At 37.4% G+C, this 20071-nt stretch overlaps 1 protein-coding gene across 8 annotated transcripts in view; it reads right to left on the reverse strand.

The window, feature by feature from the left end:
• Positions 1-2793: 2793 nt before the first annotated feature.
• Positions 2794-20071, reverse strand: part of SLC9B2 (solute carrier family 9 member B2) — a 61958-nt gene continuing 44680 nt past the window's right edge. For 4 of the 8 annotated variants that reach the window (XM_032400923.1, XM_032400922.1, XM_032400921.1 and 1 more), the window contains 3 exons: positions 13016-13124; positions 10146-10282; positions 2794-7408 (listed from right to left, as the gene is read on the reverse strand). In XM_032400923.1, coding sequence (XP_032256814.1) covers positions 7187-7408; positions 10146-10282; positions 13016-13124 — 468 coding nt within the window. In that variant the 3' untranslated portion in view covers positions 2794-7186. Of the gene's footprint in view, positions 7409-10145; positions 11426-12284; positions 12762-13015; positions 13125-20071 lie in introns of those variants that run through there. The other 4 variants (XM_032400924.1, XR_004298891.1, XM_032400925.1 and 1 more) reach the window with 4 other exon arrangements.

Raw genomic sequence — 20071 nt, forward strand, 5'->3', positions numbered from 1 at the left:
GGCGGGGTCTGGGCGGGGCTGGCGGGGTCTGGGCGGGGCTGGCGGGGACGGGGCGGGGCTAGTGACGGCTGCGCCTGTAAGTGGTGTGTGGTGGGCGCTCTGGCCTGTGGAGGTGAGAGTTTTGGGGTTTGCCGCGAGCACCTGGTGTGCTTTCCGTCTATTCGACTCGTTCCTTTCCACGTCTCTTGTGAATATTGACCTATTGGATTGTCAAAGTCCAGGGACAGAGTTGACATCACAGGGCCCTTCAGCCAAAAAGCAGCGCCAGGGGGCTGCACGTGCCAGAAGTGACTTGTCACAACTCACGTTTCCTCTGAAGCCAGCTTAAATATAGTGCGGTTGTAAAAGAGAATAGTCTCTGGGGTTAAGACTGTCTGGGCTCAAATTTCAGCACTGCCACTCTACAGCTATGGAATGACAGACAAATACATAGACTCCCCGAGCTTCCGTTTTCTCTTCTGTAAAGGACGTGGTTGGTGGCGGTGTGAGATAAGTGAATTGATACGTGACAAGTGTCTGGAACAGGGCTCGGTCCAAAGTAAACACTCAATGTCCTGTTATTAGTATAAAACCTTTTTTTTTTTTCACATGAAATCTTATGTGGAGAACTTCATATGAAACGAAAGCAGAGCTACTCTAGTTGAGGGTGGGCCCCTAGAAGCTTTGGGTTCTTAGTCCTAAGGCTCCTCTTACGGAATCTCCAAGATTCCTAAAAGAGGAAAAACAACTGTTATTGGATTAAGTCCAAACTTTTTATGAAGACAAACTGCCCTTTTCTAACTTCGCTCCTGATACTCCAAACAACTTCAATTCCTGCACACACTGTATCCCTTTTTGCCTATGTGTTTTTTTAATGTTATTTTACTTTATTTTTTTTTAAGAGAGAGAGAGTGTACGTCCAGGCATCGGGGTGGGGGGTGGGGGCGGGGCAGAGGGCGAGGGAGAGAGAATCCTAGGCAGGCTCCAGGCCCAGCACAGAGCCCTAGGAGGGGCTGCACCCCAGACTCTGAGATCATGACCTCAGCCGAAATCAAGAGTAGGATGTTTAACCGACTCAGCCACTCAGGCGCCCCTAAAGTTATTCTATCAAGAGTGTTCTCTTTCCCCTTTTCTTAGTTATCCTTTAAAATCTGACTTAAATTACAACTCTTTCTAGGGCAATCAAATAAAAAAATTCTCCCTCATCTTTAGCATGGTGTAGACATCTCAGCAAGGATTGAAAGTTATTTTCTCCCTTGTTTTAGGAGAATAGACAAGATTTTTTATGATTATAGGGTTAGGGAAATGCTTTGTTCTCCTGGCAGGGAAGGGAAAAGCAGGATACTGGTGGCGGAACAGAGGGTAGAGCTGGGAAGGAAGGCTTTTGAGAGGAGTCTGACGGCCTCTAGGGCACTGCTCTGTGCTCCAGATGCAATGAACTACTGGAGAGGTTAGTGCTTTAGGGTCCATCTAAGGAGTTTGGAGAGCACATCAACAAGTGGGGTTTTGGAATTCTCATCAGAACAGAGGGCTGAAGTCAGATTTAATTTGGGTTTGTCAACTAAAACCTGTGTTACTGCTGGAGTGGAAGGGTGGGAGGGATGGGGTGGCTGGGTGATGGACATTGGGGAAGGTATGTGCTATGGTGAGCGCTGTGAATTGTGTAAGACTGATGAATCACAGACCTGTACCCCTGAAACAAATAATACATTATATGTTAATAAAAATAAATAAATTATTAAAAAAAATAAAACCTGTGTTACTTGTTCCTAAAATGGCACAAAGCAGTTCCCACTGGTTAAAAAGAACTACATAAATTATTCATATAGAAATACAATGTTCTGAAACATTTCAAAAATAATGTCCTTCATTTATTTAAAGATAACATGATGAAAATTTAATAATGGTTTAAAAAACATTTAAAAAACATCAATACCTTTTCTTGTAAAAACTTGAGTAACTTAAAAGTAATTAAGTTGATTATATTTGCAACCATGTCATTGAAAGCAAAACACTTTTGAGGAACGAGGATTTTTTCACTAAATTTGACATGATGAAAATAGCTTAAAAATATCTTCTATATAAATGGTTCTTTACATTGGGAAGCAATAAATTGAAAGGTGATGGTCAAATAATAAAAATAGAAATGTGGTCAAACTTGGTTAAAATTCAACTGCCAATTTTCTTTTCCATTCCTACCTGTCACTAATTCTCTTACCCACCTTAAGTACCAATTATTTACTATATTCCAGGCTTCACTATTTCAAACTTTTCTAATATGCCCACCCTTTGACCTAGTTTTCTTTTTCACCTTACTCTCTAATATTAATACATCAATTCAAATTGAAGGTCCATTTCAAGTTTTGCTTCCTTTAAGAAATTTTTCTTAGAACATTTTTAAAAAAATTTTTTTATTGTTATGTTAATCACCATACATCATTAGTTTTTGATGTAGTGTTCCATGATTCATTGTTTGTGCATAACACCCAGTGCTCCATGCAGAATGTGCCCTCTTTAATACCCATCACCAGGCTAACCCATCCTCCCATCCCCTCCCCTCCAGAACCCTGTTTGTTTTTCAGAGTCCATCGTCTCATGATTCATCTCCCCCTCCGATTTCCCCCCCTTCATTCTTCCCCTCCTGCTATCTTCTTTTTTTTTTAATTAACATATATTGCATTATTTGTTTCAGAGGTACAGTTCTGTGATTCAACAGTCTTGCACAATTCACAGCGCTCACCATAGCACATACCCTCCCCAATGTCTATCACCCAGCCACCCCATCCCTCCCACCCCCCACCACTCCAGCAACCCTGTTTGTTTCCTGAGATTAAGAATTCCTCATATCAGTGAGGTCATATGATACATGTCTTTCTCCTTAGAACACTTTTGAATTATTCATTTGAATTACAGCTATTTGTACATATCTTATTTCCTTATAAGATTCTTGAAGGCAAGTATCATGTCTCATTCATATTTGTATTCTCCACAGTGTCAGTTTCCCACTAGAACTCAAGTTCCATTAAGCAGAGCCCTTGAACATCTTGGTCATTGCTGTATTCCTCGGTACTTAGCATAATGCCTGGCACATAGTAGCATATTATAAGTGCATTTTGAGTGCGTGAATGTAAGGATTTGTCTGTTTTATTGATTGCAAAATGAATATTTGAATATTACCAGGTGAATGAATGATTATTTGGAAGGCTCAGTATTCATTATACACAACAGAAGTTCTTCAATCTGTGTATCTTCACAGAAGTTAAATATAAAGTATTTATGTTGCCTTTCACCTAATTCAGTGGATGATGTATCTTTCTGAAAATAAGACATCCTCTAGAACTGCAAGAGTAAAATGTAAAAGAATCAAAATAAAATGGATGTTTACATTAAGTTTCAGTTTTGTTCCTTGTACTTTTCTGTTCTAAATTTTCTGCAATGAAAATGTCTTATTTTGCAATCAGGAAAAAATACTACTATTTTTAAAGAGTGTAAATGATGAGATCATTTGCAAATGTGTGGCTGAGGAAACTTTAAGGACACCCAAGTCCAATCAAGGTTATCTGGAATTAATGCCAGAGAGAAAAATATTGGAATGTGAAAATAATTTAGAGCTGAAACCTAATCAGCTGCTTAAAAAACAAAAAACAAACAAAAAAAAAAACCTCTCAGAGGAGAGATGGATGGCACTGACCCTAGGGAAAAAAGGACATGGTACAGTGATTTTTTTAGCAATGTCCTTGAAGTATGACACCCTTGCAATGGACTGTTTCATATGTTGAAGCCCTAATCCCCAGTGTGATGTTATGTGGAGATGGGGCCTTTGGAGGTAATTAGGATTAGATGCGGTCATGAGGGTGGGGCCCTCATGATGGGATTAGTGTGCTTGTAAGAAAAGATGCCAGAGAGCTTACATATTACCCCTCCCCCCACCCATTCTGATCTCTTTCCCTACCAGGTGAGGACACAGCAAGGAAGCCATAAGCAACCTAGGAAGAGAGCCCTCACCAGAACCTGATTATGCTAGCACCCTCATGTTGGACTTCCATCCTTCAGAACTATGAGAAAATAAATGTCTGTTGTTTAAGTCACTCAGTCTATGGTACTTTTTATAGCAGCCCAAGCAGACAAAGACAGAGCTAGGAGACTAAGATCTGAAGTGTTATGTGGCAAGTGGTTTTCTATACTGGAAGAAGATCCCCTCAGTGATTCCGTTGATAAATGTTTATTAAATGCCTACTGTGTTTCATGCCCTGTGCAAACTACTGAGGATCCAAAGATGACCAAGACAAGGTTCTTACCCCTAAGGAGCTGATTTCATAGGAGACAAGCATGTAAACAAACTGAAAAAAGGGTTATAAGGGCTCTGGCAGAAGTATGTACGGGCACATAGATCCCTTTCACAGGGACTCAGGGGGTAGAGTCATTGTTTCTGTCTGTGGTTGGGGTGGGGTAGGTTTGGTCGGCCTGAGTCAACATCTGTATCAGGTTAACTCTGAGTTCACCAACCAAGCGGACAGCTGTGACTCACAATGTGGTGATAAACCTGAGACTTCAATGGTGAGCCCTGCACAGGCCCATACTGGACAGTTACAAAGATTTAGTTGGTGGCTGCCCACCGAGGAGGGAGGACAGAACTCGCTGCATGCTCTCCAAAATGGAACTGGCTATTGGCAGTGGCTGAATGGCCTCTGTCACCATTTCTACACTGTGAATTTTCACTTCTCATTCTTCTTTGGGGCCTTGACAATTTATAACAACATTCTCATTTACTTATACTAACTGTATTTTGTACAAGTTAACAAGCATTCAATGCTTGTTACTTTGACAAAAACTACTGGAGAATGTGGGACCTGGCATTAACTGCAGCACCCTTCTGGGTCACATGCCTTTTGCTGTCTAAGTCCTAATCACCCACCCCCCCCACCCCCATCCTAGCCAAGACCCTACTTTCTCTGGAAGCTGTGCCTAAACTGCACCAACCCTGGATTAGGTAGGTGCTCCTGTTATGAGCCCCCTAGACTCCCATATTTCCTGCATCATAGCACTTATACTATTTTGAAATCTCTTATTTAATTGTCTCCTCTATCAGACTGTCAGAGCCTTAAGGACAGGAACAGTTTTGATGATGTGCCTAGGTCATCAAATCTTCCACTAAGTATTTGTTGAATGAATCTGGTTTCAGAGCCTGTCAAAGGAGAGGACCAGATGAGCATTGGGTTTATGTTGCTACCACCAAGGTGCACCTAACCAATGAAGTTCAATTTATATCCATCTGAATTTTGGTGTAAATTAATCCAATCCAAATAAAGAGTATAAACTAGAAGAAAACACAGGACCATAGAATAACCAAATTCAGGCTGATGTAAAAATGAAGCTGTTATGGCATCATATTACATTAGCCTTATAAAAATTAAGCTGGTTTTGAACAGAGGTGAAAGTCATGGAGAAAGAGTCTGGAACAGTAGTTTAAGGACAAGAGAGGAATGGATAGGCTTTATGCAGATCAGCTTGGTAGGATCAGAATATTTATAATCTATTCATTTAACACATATTTAATATCTACTTCAAGATTAGACTGAACTTTGGATTCTGGGTTAAAGAGTTTAGATGGGATATGACAAGTAAGTAATAAATGCTTCAGGTATACATACACCATGAGAAAAGCTGTGAACTATATTCAAACATGATTATTCTAGCAACTAGGCAGGAGTTGACCTAAATTAAGTAGAACTTAAAGGTGATACACAAAAGCAGAGATGGTCTATTGAATAAGTGGGATAAAATGTGACACATGCAGATAAGCCTTTCTTCTACTATCTTCTCTGCAGGCATGCTACAATGTTTGAAATTCTTGCAACAGAAATCACTCTTTCAGTTTAAGTTACTATCTTTAGAAAGCCTGTTACTAAGTGATGGTAACACTCAATACAATGGTACCCCTGTCTCCCAAATCTGATCTTTCCTTCCTCCTAGGTATCTCATCAATGAATGCTTAGTGGGAGGCAATATTTTCACACCTTCTCAGAGCTGGGTGTGGTCATCACCAGTAGAATGTAAGAGGAGAGATGTGGCCAAATTCCACATCACTTCCTCAAGAATAAATTGCTTGCCTCAGATTCCACCCCTCCACTTCTTCCTGAAGTCTAGAAAGGAGACATGGGAGAGATTCATCTTTAACCTATGTTTTAAGCTAGGGCTTAAGACATGTCAGTGCCTCAAGAGAGAAGGACATGGGTCTCTGAGCAGACCCATGAGCTGAGTAATCCTGTCAGCATCAACTAGGAAGCCAGTTTCATGAGAGGGAAATAAATTTCCATTTTCTTTTAAATACTTTATTTTTTTGTTTCTTCATTATAGCAGCTTACCTTACTCTAATTAATATTATGTTCATGAGATTGGCATTGATTTGAAAATTAGCTATCTCTCACCTAGAGAAGAGGAAGACCCTGAAGACGTGGGTCACAAGAAACAAATAAGAAAGGGCTGAATCAGGGCCCTCCTTAGGGGAAGGCAAACTCAGATGGGCTGCTAAAATGGGAGACTCTGTGTTGCCACCTAGGAGAGAGGATAAGGTCTTTTGATAATCTAGATAGGTCCAAGAGGAAGAACCAATGAAGACACTTTGCATACTTGAGAATTTTGGTGGGACCAATCAGTTACAATAATTCACAGAAAGGTAGCAAGAGAGGTAGAAATGGAGAAGAGGCAGATTGGCACAGAAAGTGCAGATAGAAACTGATGAGGAATTGCATTATGGTATTTAAAAATAAAAAAGAAAAGAGGAGCCCAAAACATTTCAAGGCATGAGTGGTCAGGTGACCATGAATCATGAAACTATGACCATAGCAGTATGTTAGAACAAACTGTTGGCTAGTAGAACAGGATACTGAATTTGATCTTTTCCATGTTAATTTTAAATTGTGGTAGTACATTTTACAGAACAATTTAAGATACATAATGAAGAGGTATTTGAAACAAACAAACAAACAAAAAAAGGTCGAAAAATCAGGTTGGAGATGTAGAATATTACCACCCACATGAAAAGGATAATGGTTGAAAATGCTCTTTCAAGACATAGCCACACTTTTGGTTCTATTACATTTAAAGTTTGAACATCACATATCTCAATACGCATCTAGATAACGTAGCCTCTGCTAGTTGGTAAAAGCTTTCTAATCATTATATTCAGCATTGTCTCTTTTCACCTCTAAACTTGTATAGAGGTCTCTTCCTGAACTTCTTCATCTTTATTTTGATGTTTAGCTTTCTGGAGAAGCCTGGGACCCAGCAAACCAATGAGTAGACTTCCAATTGGGGCTGTGATGAGGATGGACAAAAATGCCACTGTCAACACATCCATTCCGTATTCTTCTAACTGTTTCTCTCCATGTGATCTTGCCGTGTCCAAAGCCACAGATCCTATGGCAGCCTATAAAAGTTTAAGGTAACATTGGAAACATAAGATAATTGCATAGAGAAAAGGTGAATTATTTTGTCATTTGCAAAAACAAATTGCTTGTTTTTTTTGCTCAGCTAAGAAAGTTCTTTTAGGGGGTGCCTGGGTGGCTCAGTCGTTAAGCGTCGCCTTCGGCTCAGGTCGTGATCCCAGGGTCCTGGGATTGAGCCCTGCATCGGGCTCCCTGCTCAGCGGGTGGCCGGCTTCTCCCTCTCCCACTCCCCCTGCTTGTGTTCCCTCTCTCGCTGTGTGTCTCTCTGTCAAATAAATAAATAAAAAGTCTTTAAAAAAAAAAAGAAAGTTCTATTAGCCTTCTTTCAAAGTATACTGCAGTGAATTTTGGTTGTCTGAAAACTCTCCCTGCCCTTGCTTGGGGAAGGAATAATGATTCATATGTACCTATTTGTATAAGGTAAGGTTCCAAAAATATCACGCAAATATATTTCAAAACACAAGGCAAATTCAACACATGATATTAATTAACTAGAACATGAGCCCATATACTAAATTTCCCCTGAGTAAAGATGAAAGTTACTGGTCATCTCATTCTTTTATCTTTAGTAATTTCAAAGTAAGAAAAAACAAGATGAAAAAAATGCAGTGATACTGGAAGGTGGTGAAGTTTTAAATGAAAAAAGAAACCACATAAGAATATGTACTGCTTTTAGAGCCTAACTGTTAAACATCATGAAACTTGAAAATGCGAAGCACCTTCAAAACCTGAAGTTAATCTTATTAGGTATTTGGTTAAGTTTTGTCTCAGGAGTTGGTAAAATGTTTTATTTAAGATTTATCTTTTGGGAAGTTTCATGAAAGTTTTTATTTTCTTTTACAGGCAAAATGCAACATTAATGTACATGGGAAAATAACATATTAAACAATTTGGTTATTCCCTTAGTCCATAGAACACAACAACGTTAGCCTCTAGGACAGTGAGACAGAAGAGAAAATATCAGTGTGCATGAGACACATGGCAGAGACTACTAATTGCCCATAAATATCTGAATATACTCTTCTATTATAGAACTCTTGAGTTTCAGCTGGTCACATTACTATACAAATGGAGAGCTTTTCAGCCGTCTTTACAACTAGATGAACATGCATTATTCAACATGTTCTTGATAATGTTTCCTTATTTTAAATTGGCTTTGGTAGCAGCAGAGTGCCATCTTTCAAATTTTAATGTTTAGGAACACATCCTTCATACCAAAGTCACTAGAGTGATTATTTTGGTATTTACCCACTAAAGTTACCAGAGGTAGTGAGGAAGCTGTAGACACTCCTAGGGAGAAACTATTCCACTTATTGTACTACTAACTTCACGGTATTTTTATCCATTATGTCTCAGACTTCTTTGAAAGTCTGATGGAAATAAAACTTCTCTGGAATAATGCTGAAGCCCACAGCCACACAAAATCTGGCATTTGGTTATAGAGTATACATATCCCCCAAAGCTTCTTAAATTTAGAACATCTGATTTTTGAGACATCCGGGTGACTTAGTTGGTTAAGAATCCGCCTCTTGATTTTGGCTTAGGTCATGATCTCAGGGTCGTGAGATTGAGCCCTGAGTAAGATTCTCTCCCTCTGCCCCAGCCCCACTTGCATGCACTCTCTCTCTCAAATAAATAAATCTAAAAAGAAAAAAAAAAAAAAGAACATCTGATTTTTACTTCATGAAACAGAAATTTCCATGTTTAAACAATTGCAAAATAACCAGAGAGGAGACAGTCTAATCTTGTTTGCTATAATTATTTTGAAAATAAAGAACATAATCAGAAATATATTACATTTGCAACAAATAATAATCCATACCATTCTAATTTAATTAGTAATTAAATTCTACCAAATACATATACTTTTAAGCACCTATCTGTTCATGCCTTATTCATTACAGTGCACAATTTTTGTGTCATGTGATTGATACATTTGACAGAAGGTTCAGCTAGTTTGAAAAATTTACTACCAACCAATAATCTAGGAAATCAATAAAGCATTTTCTCAGTTGTTTTTCAATAAATTTTTCTCTTTTATATATAAAGACGGTGGTCAAGCATAACTGATCATCAATCATGTTGACACTGAAGTATTTCCAAATACTAAGATGGGTCATGCTATTTCTGTTTCACTCTCTTCTTGGAAGATATTGAAATGAAAAGGGTTAACAACTATCTTTCTGGGTGATTTAGAGGGCTCTGACTGATAAAAATTCAAACTCTTTCTTCCTGTGACTACTGCTTTCTAGTTAGCATAGGGATTTATTGGATTTTTAGTTGATTTAAATAAAGCTGGTAATCTAGATAAATTTAAATGAGCCATCATATTTAGGAAATCAATATACCCAAAATAAAACTTTTTTTTTAAAGAGTTTATTTATTTATTTGACAGAGAGAGAGAGAGCACAAGTAGGGGGAGTGGCAAGCAGAGGGAGAGGGAGAAGCAGGCTCCCCACAGAGCAGGGGGAGTCCGATGTGGGACTCAATCCCAGGCCCCCAGGATCATGACATGAGCCAAAGGCAGTCGCTTAACCAACTGAGCCACCCAGGTGCCCCAAAATAAAACTTTTAAAGAATAGATTAGTATAAGCCCTTTTCATAAATCAAACTTCGATTACATTTTTTCACCAAATTTGAATAAGTTGTCTTATTTAAAATTTCAAGGTATCATATAGAAATAGGAGTTAAAATGCTAAGCATCCTATCCATCATTACCTGGACTGTGGCCTTCGGAAGCCATGCAAAAGAAATAAATATCTTTTCCTTGATGTTAAAACCAGCAAAACACACCAACAGAAATGTAGTCAAAATTCGTATCAATACTGCAATGCCCAGGATGGCAACACAAAGGCCTGTAAGAAATACTTAATTTTTAGACATAATAAAGTACTGGGGGAGAAACTGAAATCTCATGGTTACTGATTCAAAATACTACCAACTGCAATTATCTAAATATATTAAAAAATTAAGAAGACAAAAATGGTTAGGAATAATTTATCAAAACATCAATAATAAGGATCAAACCATTTGTTTAAAAGAAGGCATTCTTCCTAGATTAAACCAGAAATTAAACATATTTGATATATATTATAAAGGAGATATGAATGTTATTCCTCTTATGCTTTATAGCAAGAACCAAACTTTCTTCCATGTGTTTATTCAACACGAATTTATTAAATGATAACTATGCATTACAGGATTTGGACTAGGTATTGGGTATACAAAAATGTATAATGTATAGACTTTGTTTGCCTCTATGAACCTCAAAGTCAGAGGAAAACAGAAACTTTAACAATGAATTAATATACTATAAAGTAAGTACAGTATAAACATCCTGGTAAGAGATCACAGAAGAGGAAAAAGTTAATATTTTACAGAATTGTTTACAGAGTATAAACCAGAGGTGACATTAAAAATATTTATTAGCCTGTATAGAAGCAATCAGCCAATCAGAACAAAGCTGGCTGGGCACTACCAATCAGAATAGACACTAGCAGTCTACACCTGTTTCACCATATTGGTATATACACTGACTGCCCATTAGCCCAGGTTGACATGTACAGCTACTTCATTCTGTCCTTTAGAATCCTTTGCTGATAAGGATAAGTTCATCTTGATTTGCACAATAAGGACTGTGACTAGGCTACTGCACCTGAGAAAGGCACAGCTAAAGTGACTGCTATGTAGTAGGATGATTTTCTAAAAAGTAACATTTGTTAAGTGTTTACTGTGCACCAGGTTCTGTATTAAGCTTTAAGTGCATTCATTACCTAATCCTTACAATCTGTGGGGTAATTTTTCTTATTTTACAGTTGAAGAAAATGAAGTTTAGAAAGGATAAATGACTTTCTCAAGTTCAAAAGGCTAGTAAAACATCAGACATTGCTGGAGGATTTATTGTGAATCTGCAATATGGCTTCTTTACAGAAAGGTGTTGTGGCTTTTTATTGAAGGATATTGCTCCCAGGTTGGTAGGTTTTCAAAGTACCTGTTGCCTGAAGTACAAGAAACAAAAGAGATGATACCATTTCCAGGAGGGAGCATTGAAGGTTTGGGGAGAAGATGATTTAGAAGTTTTGAACATACCGAGTTTGAAGTTTTGTGAGACTTACAAGTGGTGATGTCCAATCAGCAATCAGATACACTGATTTAGAGATAAAAATTTTGGAATTATGTAGTTTATAATCAAAGCTACTGAATGTAGTTGAGCTCAGAAAAATGACATAGAGTGAGACGTGTAGAAGGCTTTGGAAGAACTTTGATGAAGAGCAGCATTTAAGCCACACGTAGTGTGAGGACTCAGAATGCACTGAAAAATATGAAGTTTCAGAATTCAATGTAAAATGTGTTTTAAAGAGGTCAATAGCATCAAATGCTGCTGAGTGATCAAGGAAAAAAAAAGACTGATAAGTATCCAGTTCATTTAGCAATATAACCTTGGTGAAAGCAGGGTCGGTTGTGTGATGGGCAGAAGCTGGGCTGAAATGTATTGAAGAAGAGAGTGAGAGTTGAAACGGAAAATTACCTCTATAATTACCTCTTTGGAAAAGTTCGAAAAGAGGAGTAAAAACGAAGTGTGGTAGGTTGGGGGGGGGGGCAAGTTAAGTGGAAAAAGGAGATTTTATATATATAAATTGTGGTAAAATATGCATAACACAATTTACAGTCTTAACCATTTTTAAGTGTGCAGCTCAGTAGAATTAAGTTGAACATTCACATTTTTGTGCAACCAGTCTGCAGGATTTTTTCATCTTGCAAAACTGACCCATTAAACAACACTTCATTTCCCCCTCCCCCGAGGTCCTGGCAACCACCCTTCTACTTTCTGTTTCTATGATTTGACTACCTGGATACCTCATATATGTGGAATCACACAGTATTTGCCTTTTGGTGACAAATGTCCTCCAGGTTCATCCACGTTGTAGCATGTATTGGAATGGAAAGATTAATTTTAAGACAGGAGAAATTAGAATTTGTTTAAATTCCGAAGAGGAGAAAACTGTGACATGGAAATCTGAAGATACATGAGCATAGGGGAAGAATCTATGTGTGAGGTCCAGAAGGAGGTAGCAGGAGATGGGATTCCCAGTAAAGATGGAGAAATATAGAATGAGTGGAATGGAGGAAATAACGAGTAAAGGTGCACAAGTAAATTTTTAAGTGCAGTGTTATGAAATCAAAAGTTTTAATACGATGGCTTTTGAATGTATGAATAAATGAATGAATGAACAAACAAACATTTGTGTTCCATGGGTGTATATTATAGAACTGATGAGTTACCTGTACAATTCTGGGCCTTGATCAGAACAAGTCTAATTGAACATTTTTGCCCTTGGAAAAAAAAATTTTAAGACCTGCATCTTCTGGATAGTAGTTAGCAGTGTTACTTTTCTTTACAAGGAATAATATTAAAGGTATAAAATTTATGCCTGAGATTGACAAGTATTATTTTCTGGCCAACTACTCTAAGAGACTTGGATTATTATTAACTTTTTTATATAATTGTGACAATAACTATACCTACTAAAGGTATTCCACTGAATATAAAAGTTGATTTTAGCAAATGTACTATTTGTAATTCTTACCTACAGTTTCTGGTCTGAGAGATGCAATAGATACTTCTGCTCCAATCAGTCCAAAGAGAAGGGGCTGGAAGATATACCAGGCACCGGCAATAATTTTTTCAACCTCTGCCTGAAAGAAACACACACACACACCCCTCACAGATTTTTATTACATGAAGTTACAAGTTCTAAGAATTTTACTAATTTGAGTCAATTTGACCTGAGATAGGCTTTATTTTTCTGACATCTATAAATAAGAGGTTAGCTAAAATAGAACAAAAAATTATATAAAGATATTTCTAACACAGTCATTATATGAGGTGCTTTAGAGTTGGTTTGCAAATAGATGTTAATTATAAAGAGTCTAATAAAATAATCTTAGGAGGACTTCTACTTCTGAATATATGATGTGTGTGCATATATGTAATACTTAGGTATTATTTTATAGTTTAAAATTTTGTGTTAATTTTTATTCAGCAATATCATTCAGAGATCTTATCATAGTAAACATATCTATATATACATCTAATTATTGCTATATAGTAATCTGTGGTATGGAATTATCATTTTATTCAATCATTTCTTTATTGATGGCCCTTTAAGTTGTTTCCAATTTTATCTTTATATAAAACAGTTTAAGTTTGTCTCAAATCATGCACAAAAATATAATTCAGGTATAGTAAAGGGCTGTGCTTATTAATTTATTACCACTTGGCTCCAAATCCACATTTCATTGTTGCTCTGCAGAAAATGAAGCTGAGCCCTTTAAATATTTCTCTTTTGCTACCTGGAATAATTTAAAATTTTGTCAGTAGAGGGTGCTGAAGAAATATTACAAGGAAGATGCTCTTCCTGCTTTCCAGGGCTCCCCCAGCAGGATCCTATAGCACACTTGGGTTTCTTTAGTACACAGGTGGCTTCTACAGTCCTGGGCTCCTATGGTGCATGGCAGCCCGCACCCCTAGCTTACTGCAAGGGAGTTTCATAGCCAACTCCCTTGGGCAAAATACCTCCCCATGTACCCTAGAGGGTGTATTTCCTGCAAATTTGGAGTTTAGATTTCCAGCAAATTGTCCAAACAGGACACCAAGGGTGTCTTCTCTACCATTCAGTGAACAAAGGCTCTCTACCAAGATCTGGATTCTGAGGGCTGGGGGTGGGAGTAGATGGGGTGGAGTGGGGTAGTATAAGGAGATGGCTCAATCTCAGCCCTAGTTGTTTATAGCTGCTATTCCTATATTCGCCAGGGATCTTTTACCTCTCAGAAGCCAATCCCTTGTTATCTGACCCCTGGTATGGTTAATAACAAACTTTCCCTATTCCAGTTACTCTGTAATTTCCCTTTCCTGATAAGATCCTAACTGATGTAAGTACTAACTTTATAACACATTTTGTAAAAACCCTAAAAAAAGATGGACACAATTGACTATAGCAAAACTAGAATGTTGTGTGGCAAAAGAAACCATAAGCAAACAAAGAACAACAAGATGACAAACCAGGAGAAAACATCTGCACTGTGTGTGACAGAATAAGGAGCAATATCCAAGCAATAAGAAAAAGACATAGAACCTAATAGAAAAATGGGAAATGCATACATACAAGTAATTCACAGTGGAAGAAACACAAATGGCCAAAAAATATAAGATGCTAAAATTCAGTAATCAGTGAAACACAAATTAAAATGATATGCCACATTTGGGGGGGGGCACCATATTAGAAAAAATACTAAAACATTTTTATAATGTCAAGTATCTGGGATGTAAGAAACTCTAATTGGTAGAACAAATTGATATGCTTTTTTTGGAGGGCAATTTAGCAGTACCCATTACAGGCTCTAAAAATTTATACTGAACAGATTTTTCCAATCAACTAATAAGAATTTATATTTTTGGACAGCACTTTTGCCCTTATAGTTACACATCTTTGAGGATCTGGTTTTCCATATCTATTTTCAGCAGTTTAACAAAAGAGGATTATATTGTATCTTTATTTTCTTTATTTTTTTATTAATTCTGGTATGTTTATTAGGGCGAGGATTCTATTTCTTCTTGGCTTAAAAATGTTGAAAGGCAGAATGCAAATGTGAGGGAGTTGGTTGATTTACTTACATAGTTCTATTCTTATATCATGCAAAGAGTTATGTTTTCATATCATAAGGAATCAGATAATGACTTAGGTTCAAATTCTGCCACCTGTTAAATGCAAACCACTTATCTCTCAGAACCTTTTTTTTCCTCATCTGTAAAATGAGAGGTTTATATTAGATAACATCCAAGATCCTTTATCATTTCGTGACAATGACTAGTTCTACCAAAACTGGGGTCCAGTTACCACCTTTTCACATATCTTTACTTTTTAATTTAGTTTTTAGAGTATACCATAACTAAAGCTCAGACTTTAGTTGGTATCCATGTTAGTGAAGAACACAAATTGACTCTATTAATCTTAGGTTACTTAGCCTTTTGTTGCCATGACTAATTATTTAAGGGAAGGCCTCAAAAATACTCAGAACTCCAATAAAAGCAGATGGCCTAAAAAGTTGTCCCTATCAAATTGTTTTTATTTCTAAACTGTAGACAAAGGCCACCATTTGTTTTATGATTGTAACACTTCAGACTATTTGAATATCAGACATGGGTGTATACACTGTAAAACTTAAAAATGGGAGATGAGTCAAAATGTATCTTCTTAATGCTTTTTCATAACTTCAAAACCAAAATGAATGTGCTTATAAAGAAAATGGAGTCATCGAATAGGCTAAGTGTTAAAGAGACCAGGGGAATGAAGACTGTTGTCCACACTGCACTGAATGTTAAGGCTACTTTACACATCACTTTGCTCTAGTAGTAAGAATCTTCAAAAACATAAATCACTTTCAAGGATACACAAAAGAAGAAAATTAGCAGAAACAGAGGTTTTTATCATGACTTCAGTATCTATTTAAGCTGATACTTCCCTTCTCAGAGAGAAGAGAATTTCAAGATTCAGGAGATTCAAAATATGTCAGAAAAACCATCCCACAACTACAAAGGTCATCAGAAGCAGCACTGTATTTGAAAATAGGTGGGAAAAAAAAAACATGACAGAGGCTTTCAAAAAGTGAGTGTATTTGAGGTAAATATGAAAAAAAAATGTTCCCAGGTCTTTTACTGGGTTGTGGGATTACACTGATCTATATAATCAGCTGGGCTGCAGGCAAACCTGGCAAAATTATGACAACTGCAGACGAACAGACACTGTATTTTGGCTTATAACAATCTTTTCTCTATAACCCATATTACAGTTTTCAGAAGAGTAATGTGACTGGAGCTCATCAAAGTTTCCCTTTCCCTGCTTTGTCTTTCTGGGCCCATAGCTGATGCGCTCTTGCTATAGGCATTAGCCTCCCCCTTGATTTCCCTGTGGCTAAAACTACTCTTTTATGCTTTATCCCAAATGCTATGGCTCCTTTTCATTATTTGTTTTTTATCCTATCATTTATGAATTTAGAGAATTAATTTTAAATTGCAAAGCATAACAATATGTTTTTTAATACATTTGGTATGTGTTATTCAAATAGATGTCAAAATACAAAAATGTGCCCTGCACAATAATGCCACAGTTGTGTTACAGAGTAGTACACGCTGGAGTCAGGTAAACCTGAGCTTAAATCCCAGGGCAACTGTCTAATTTTGTGACCTTGGACATGTTATTTATGCCTTTCTGATTTATAGTCTCTATAAAATGGAAATGGTAATACTTTTTAAAGTTTTTTTGTGTGTATTTGAAAATAAATGAGAATATCACTTAGTGCCTAGCACAGAACCATACAGACTGGCAATAAAAATGTATTAAAAAATGGGCAGAAGACATGAACAGACATTTTTCCAAAGAAGACATACAGATGGCTAAGAGACACATGAAAAGATGCTCAATGTCACTGATCATCAGGAAAATACAAATCAAAACTACAATGAGATTATCACCTCACACCTGTCAGAATGGCTAAAATTAACAAAACATGAAATAACAGGTGTTGGCAAGGATGTGGGGAAGGAGAACACTCTTACACTGTTGGTGGGAATGCAAGCTGGTACAGCCACTCTGGAGAACAGTATGGAGGTTCCTCAAAAAGTTAAAAATAGAACTACCCTATGACCCAGCAGTTGCACTACTGGGTGTTTACTCAAAGGATACAAAAATACTGAATGGAAGGGATACATGCACCCCGATGTTTACAGCAGCATTATCAACAATAGCCATATTATGGAAAGATCCCAAATGTCCACTGACTGATGAAGGGATAAAGAAGAGGTAATAATACTCAGCCATGAAAAATAATGAAATCTTGCCATTTGCAATGACATGGATGGAGCTACAGAATACTATGCTAAGCTAGGTAATCAGTCAGAGACAAATACCATATGATTTCACTCTTATGTGGACTTTCTCCTTTCCTTCGAAGCCCAATCCATCTCCGCTCACTTTCGCATGGCCTCAATACCCTTCTCTAGACAATGCTCCAGGCAGTCCCTACCATCCGTCTCTCCTCGGAAGCAAGACGATTCAGTTATACTTGTCCTAACTTTGTAATCACATCCTTACAGAGTGAGAGCCTCCTGTCTGAGTGTTCTTTGCTCACTAGGAAATTCTGTCTCTAGTATACCTCTACAGAGATTCACTCACATGAATTTGATTATGTACCTAACTTCAAGCTTTATAACCCTCACTTATTTTTCTATATGGCATTATTTTAAGCTTAATCATTTTGAATAGTTGTTTCCAGGTTGTCCAAAATGATATATCTGCATTTAGTTAGGTCAGCTACATCTAATTTCTTCATTAAATAGAAGAATAGTATTTGTTCCTGTCAAGTTCAAATCTATAAAAACGTACTTGAAATTAAAATTAGTGAATGGCCACCAGCTAATCTCCATAATATATATGGAGAAATAATCTTAATAATCTTGAAAATCAGTAAGAAAAACCAAAACAATCTTTTAAAAATGGACACAAACTGGTTAGTAAGCTTAGGAAAAGATGATTAGCTTCTCTCATAAAGAAATACAAATCAGATCAATAATGAGATACATTTTTCACCTATCAGGTTAGCAAAATATCTGATTTTTAATGATTTCTCCAGAAAAACAGACCCCTGGGAGATAGGAGGAAGATGGCGGAGGAGTAGGAGACCTTAGTTTTGTCTGGTCCCAGGAGTTCAGATAGATAGTTATCAAATCATCCTGAACACCTGTGAACTCAACTGGAGATCTAAGTAAAGAATTGCTACAATTCTACAAATGGAAAAGCGACCACTTTCTGCAAGGTAGGAGGTGTGGAGAAGTGAATCTGAGGCGATATATGGGAAGATAAACCCCAGGGGGAGGGAGCCTCCATAAGCTGTCTATAGGAAAGTGATATAGCATGGAGCACAAAATCAGAACTTTTAGAAGTCTGCCGCAGTGAGGGACGTCCCCACCTGAAAGGTGCTCAGGTGGTGAAGCGGGGTGGAATCCTAAGTGGGATGGTGTGGTCTCAGGATCCCTGGAATCACAGAAAGAACCATGACCAAGTGGGATTTATTCCTGGGCTGCAAGGGTAGTACAACATCTGCTAATCAATCAGTGTGATACACTACATTAATAAAAGAAAGGACAAGAACCATATGATCCAATCAATAGATCCAGAAAAAGCATTTGACAAAGTACAGCATCCTTTCTTGATTAACACTCTTCACAGTGTAGGGATCCCTACTTCAGTATCGTAAAAGCCCCATCTATGAAAAGCCCACAGCAAATATCATTCTCAATGCGGAAAAACTGAGAACTTTTCCCCTAACGTCAGGAACACCATAAGGATGTCCACTATCACCACTGTTGTTCAACATAGTACTAGAACTCCTGGCCTCAGCAATCAGACAACAAAAAGAAGTAAAAGGCATATGAATTGGCGAAGAAGTCAAACTCTCACTCTTTGCGGAAGACATGATATGCTATGTGGAAAACTCAAAAGACTTGGAGTCCCCCAAATTGCTAGAACTCATACAGGAATTCAGCAAAGTGACCAGGTATAAAAATCAACACACAGAAATATGTTGCATTTCTATACACCAATAATGAAACAGAAGAAAGAGAAATTAAGGAGTTAATCCCATTTACAATTGCACCAAAAACCATAAGATACCTAGGAATAAACCTAACCAAAAAGGCAAAGGATCTGTACTCTGAACACTACAGGACACTCATGAAAGAAACTGAGGAAGACACAAAGAAATGGAAAAACATTCCATGCTCATGGATTGGAAGAACAAATATTGTGAAAATGTCTATGCTACCTAGAGCAGTCTATACATTCAAAGCAATCCCTATGAAAATACCATCAGCTTTTTTTCAGAGCTGGAACAAATAATCCTAAAATCTGTATGGGACCAGAAAAGACCCTGAATAGCCAAAGGAATTTTGAAAAAGAAAACCATATCTTGGGGCATCACAATTCTGGACTTCAAGCTCCATTACAAAGCTGTAATCATCAAGACAGTATGGTACTGGCACAAAAACAGACACACAGATCAATGGAACAGAACAGAGAACGCATAAATGGACCCTCAACTCTATGGTCAACTAATCTTTGACAAAGCAGGAAAAAGTATCCAATGGAAAAAAGACAGTCTCTTCAACAAATGGTGTTGGGAAAATTGGACAGCCACATGCAGAAGAATGAAACTGGACCATTTCCTTACACCACACACAAAAATAGACTCAAAATGGATGAAAGACCTAAATGTGAGACAGGAATCCATCAATATCCTAGAGAAGAATAGGCAGCAACCTCTGTGACCTCAGCCATTGCAATTTCTTGCTAGACACATCTCCAAAGGCAAGGGAAGCAAGGGCAAAAATGAACTATTGGGACTTCATCAAGATAAAAAGCTTCTGCACAGCAAAGGAAACAGTCAACAAAACCAAAAGACAACTGACAGAATGGGAGAAGATATTTGCAAATGACATATCAGATAAAGGGCTAGTATCCAAAATCTATAAAGAACTAATCAAACTCAACATCCAAAGAACAACTAATCCCATCAAGAAATGGGCAGAA

The sequence above is a fragment of the Phoca vitulina genome, unplaced genomic scaffold (assembly GCF_004348235.1).
Source record: "Phoca vitulina isolate PV1807 unplaced genomic scaffold, GSC_HSeal_1.0 scaffold3, whole genome shotgun sequence".
Classification (NCBI taxonomy): Eukaryota; Metazoa; Chordata; class Mammalia; order Carnivora; family Phocidae; genus Phoca; species Phoca vitulina.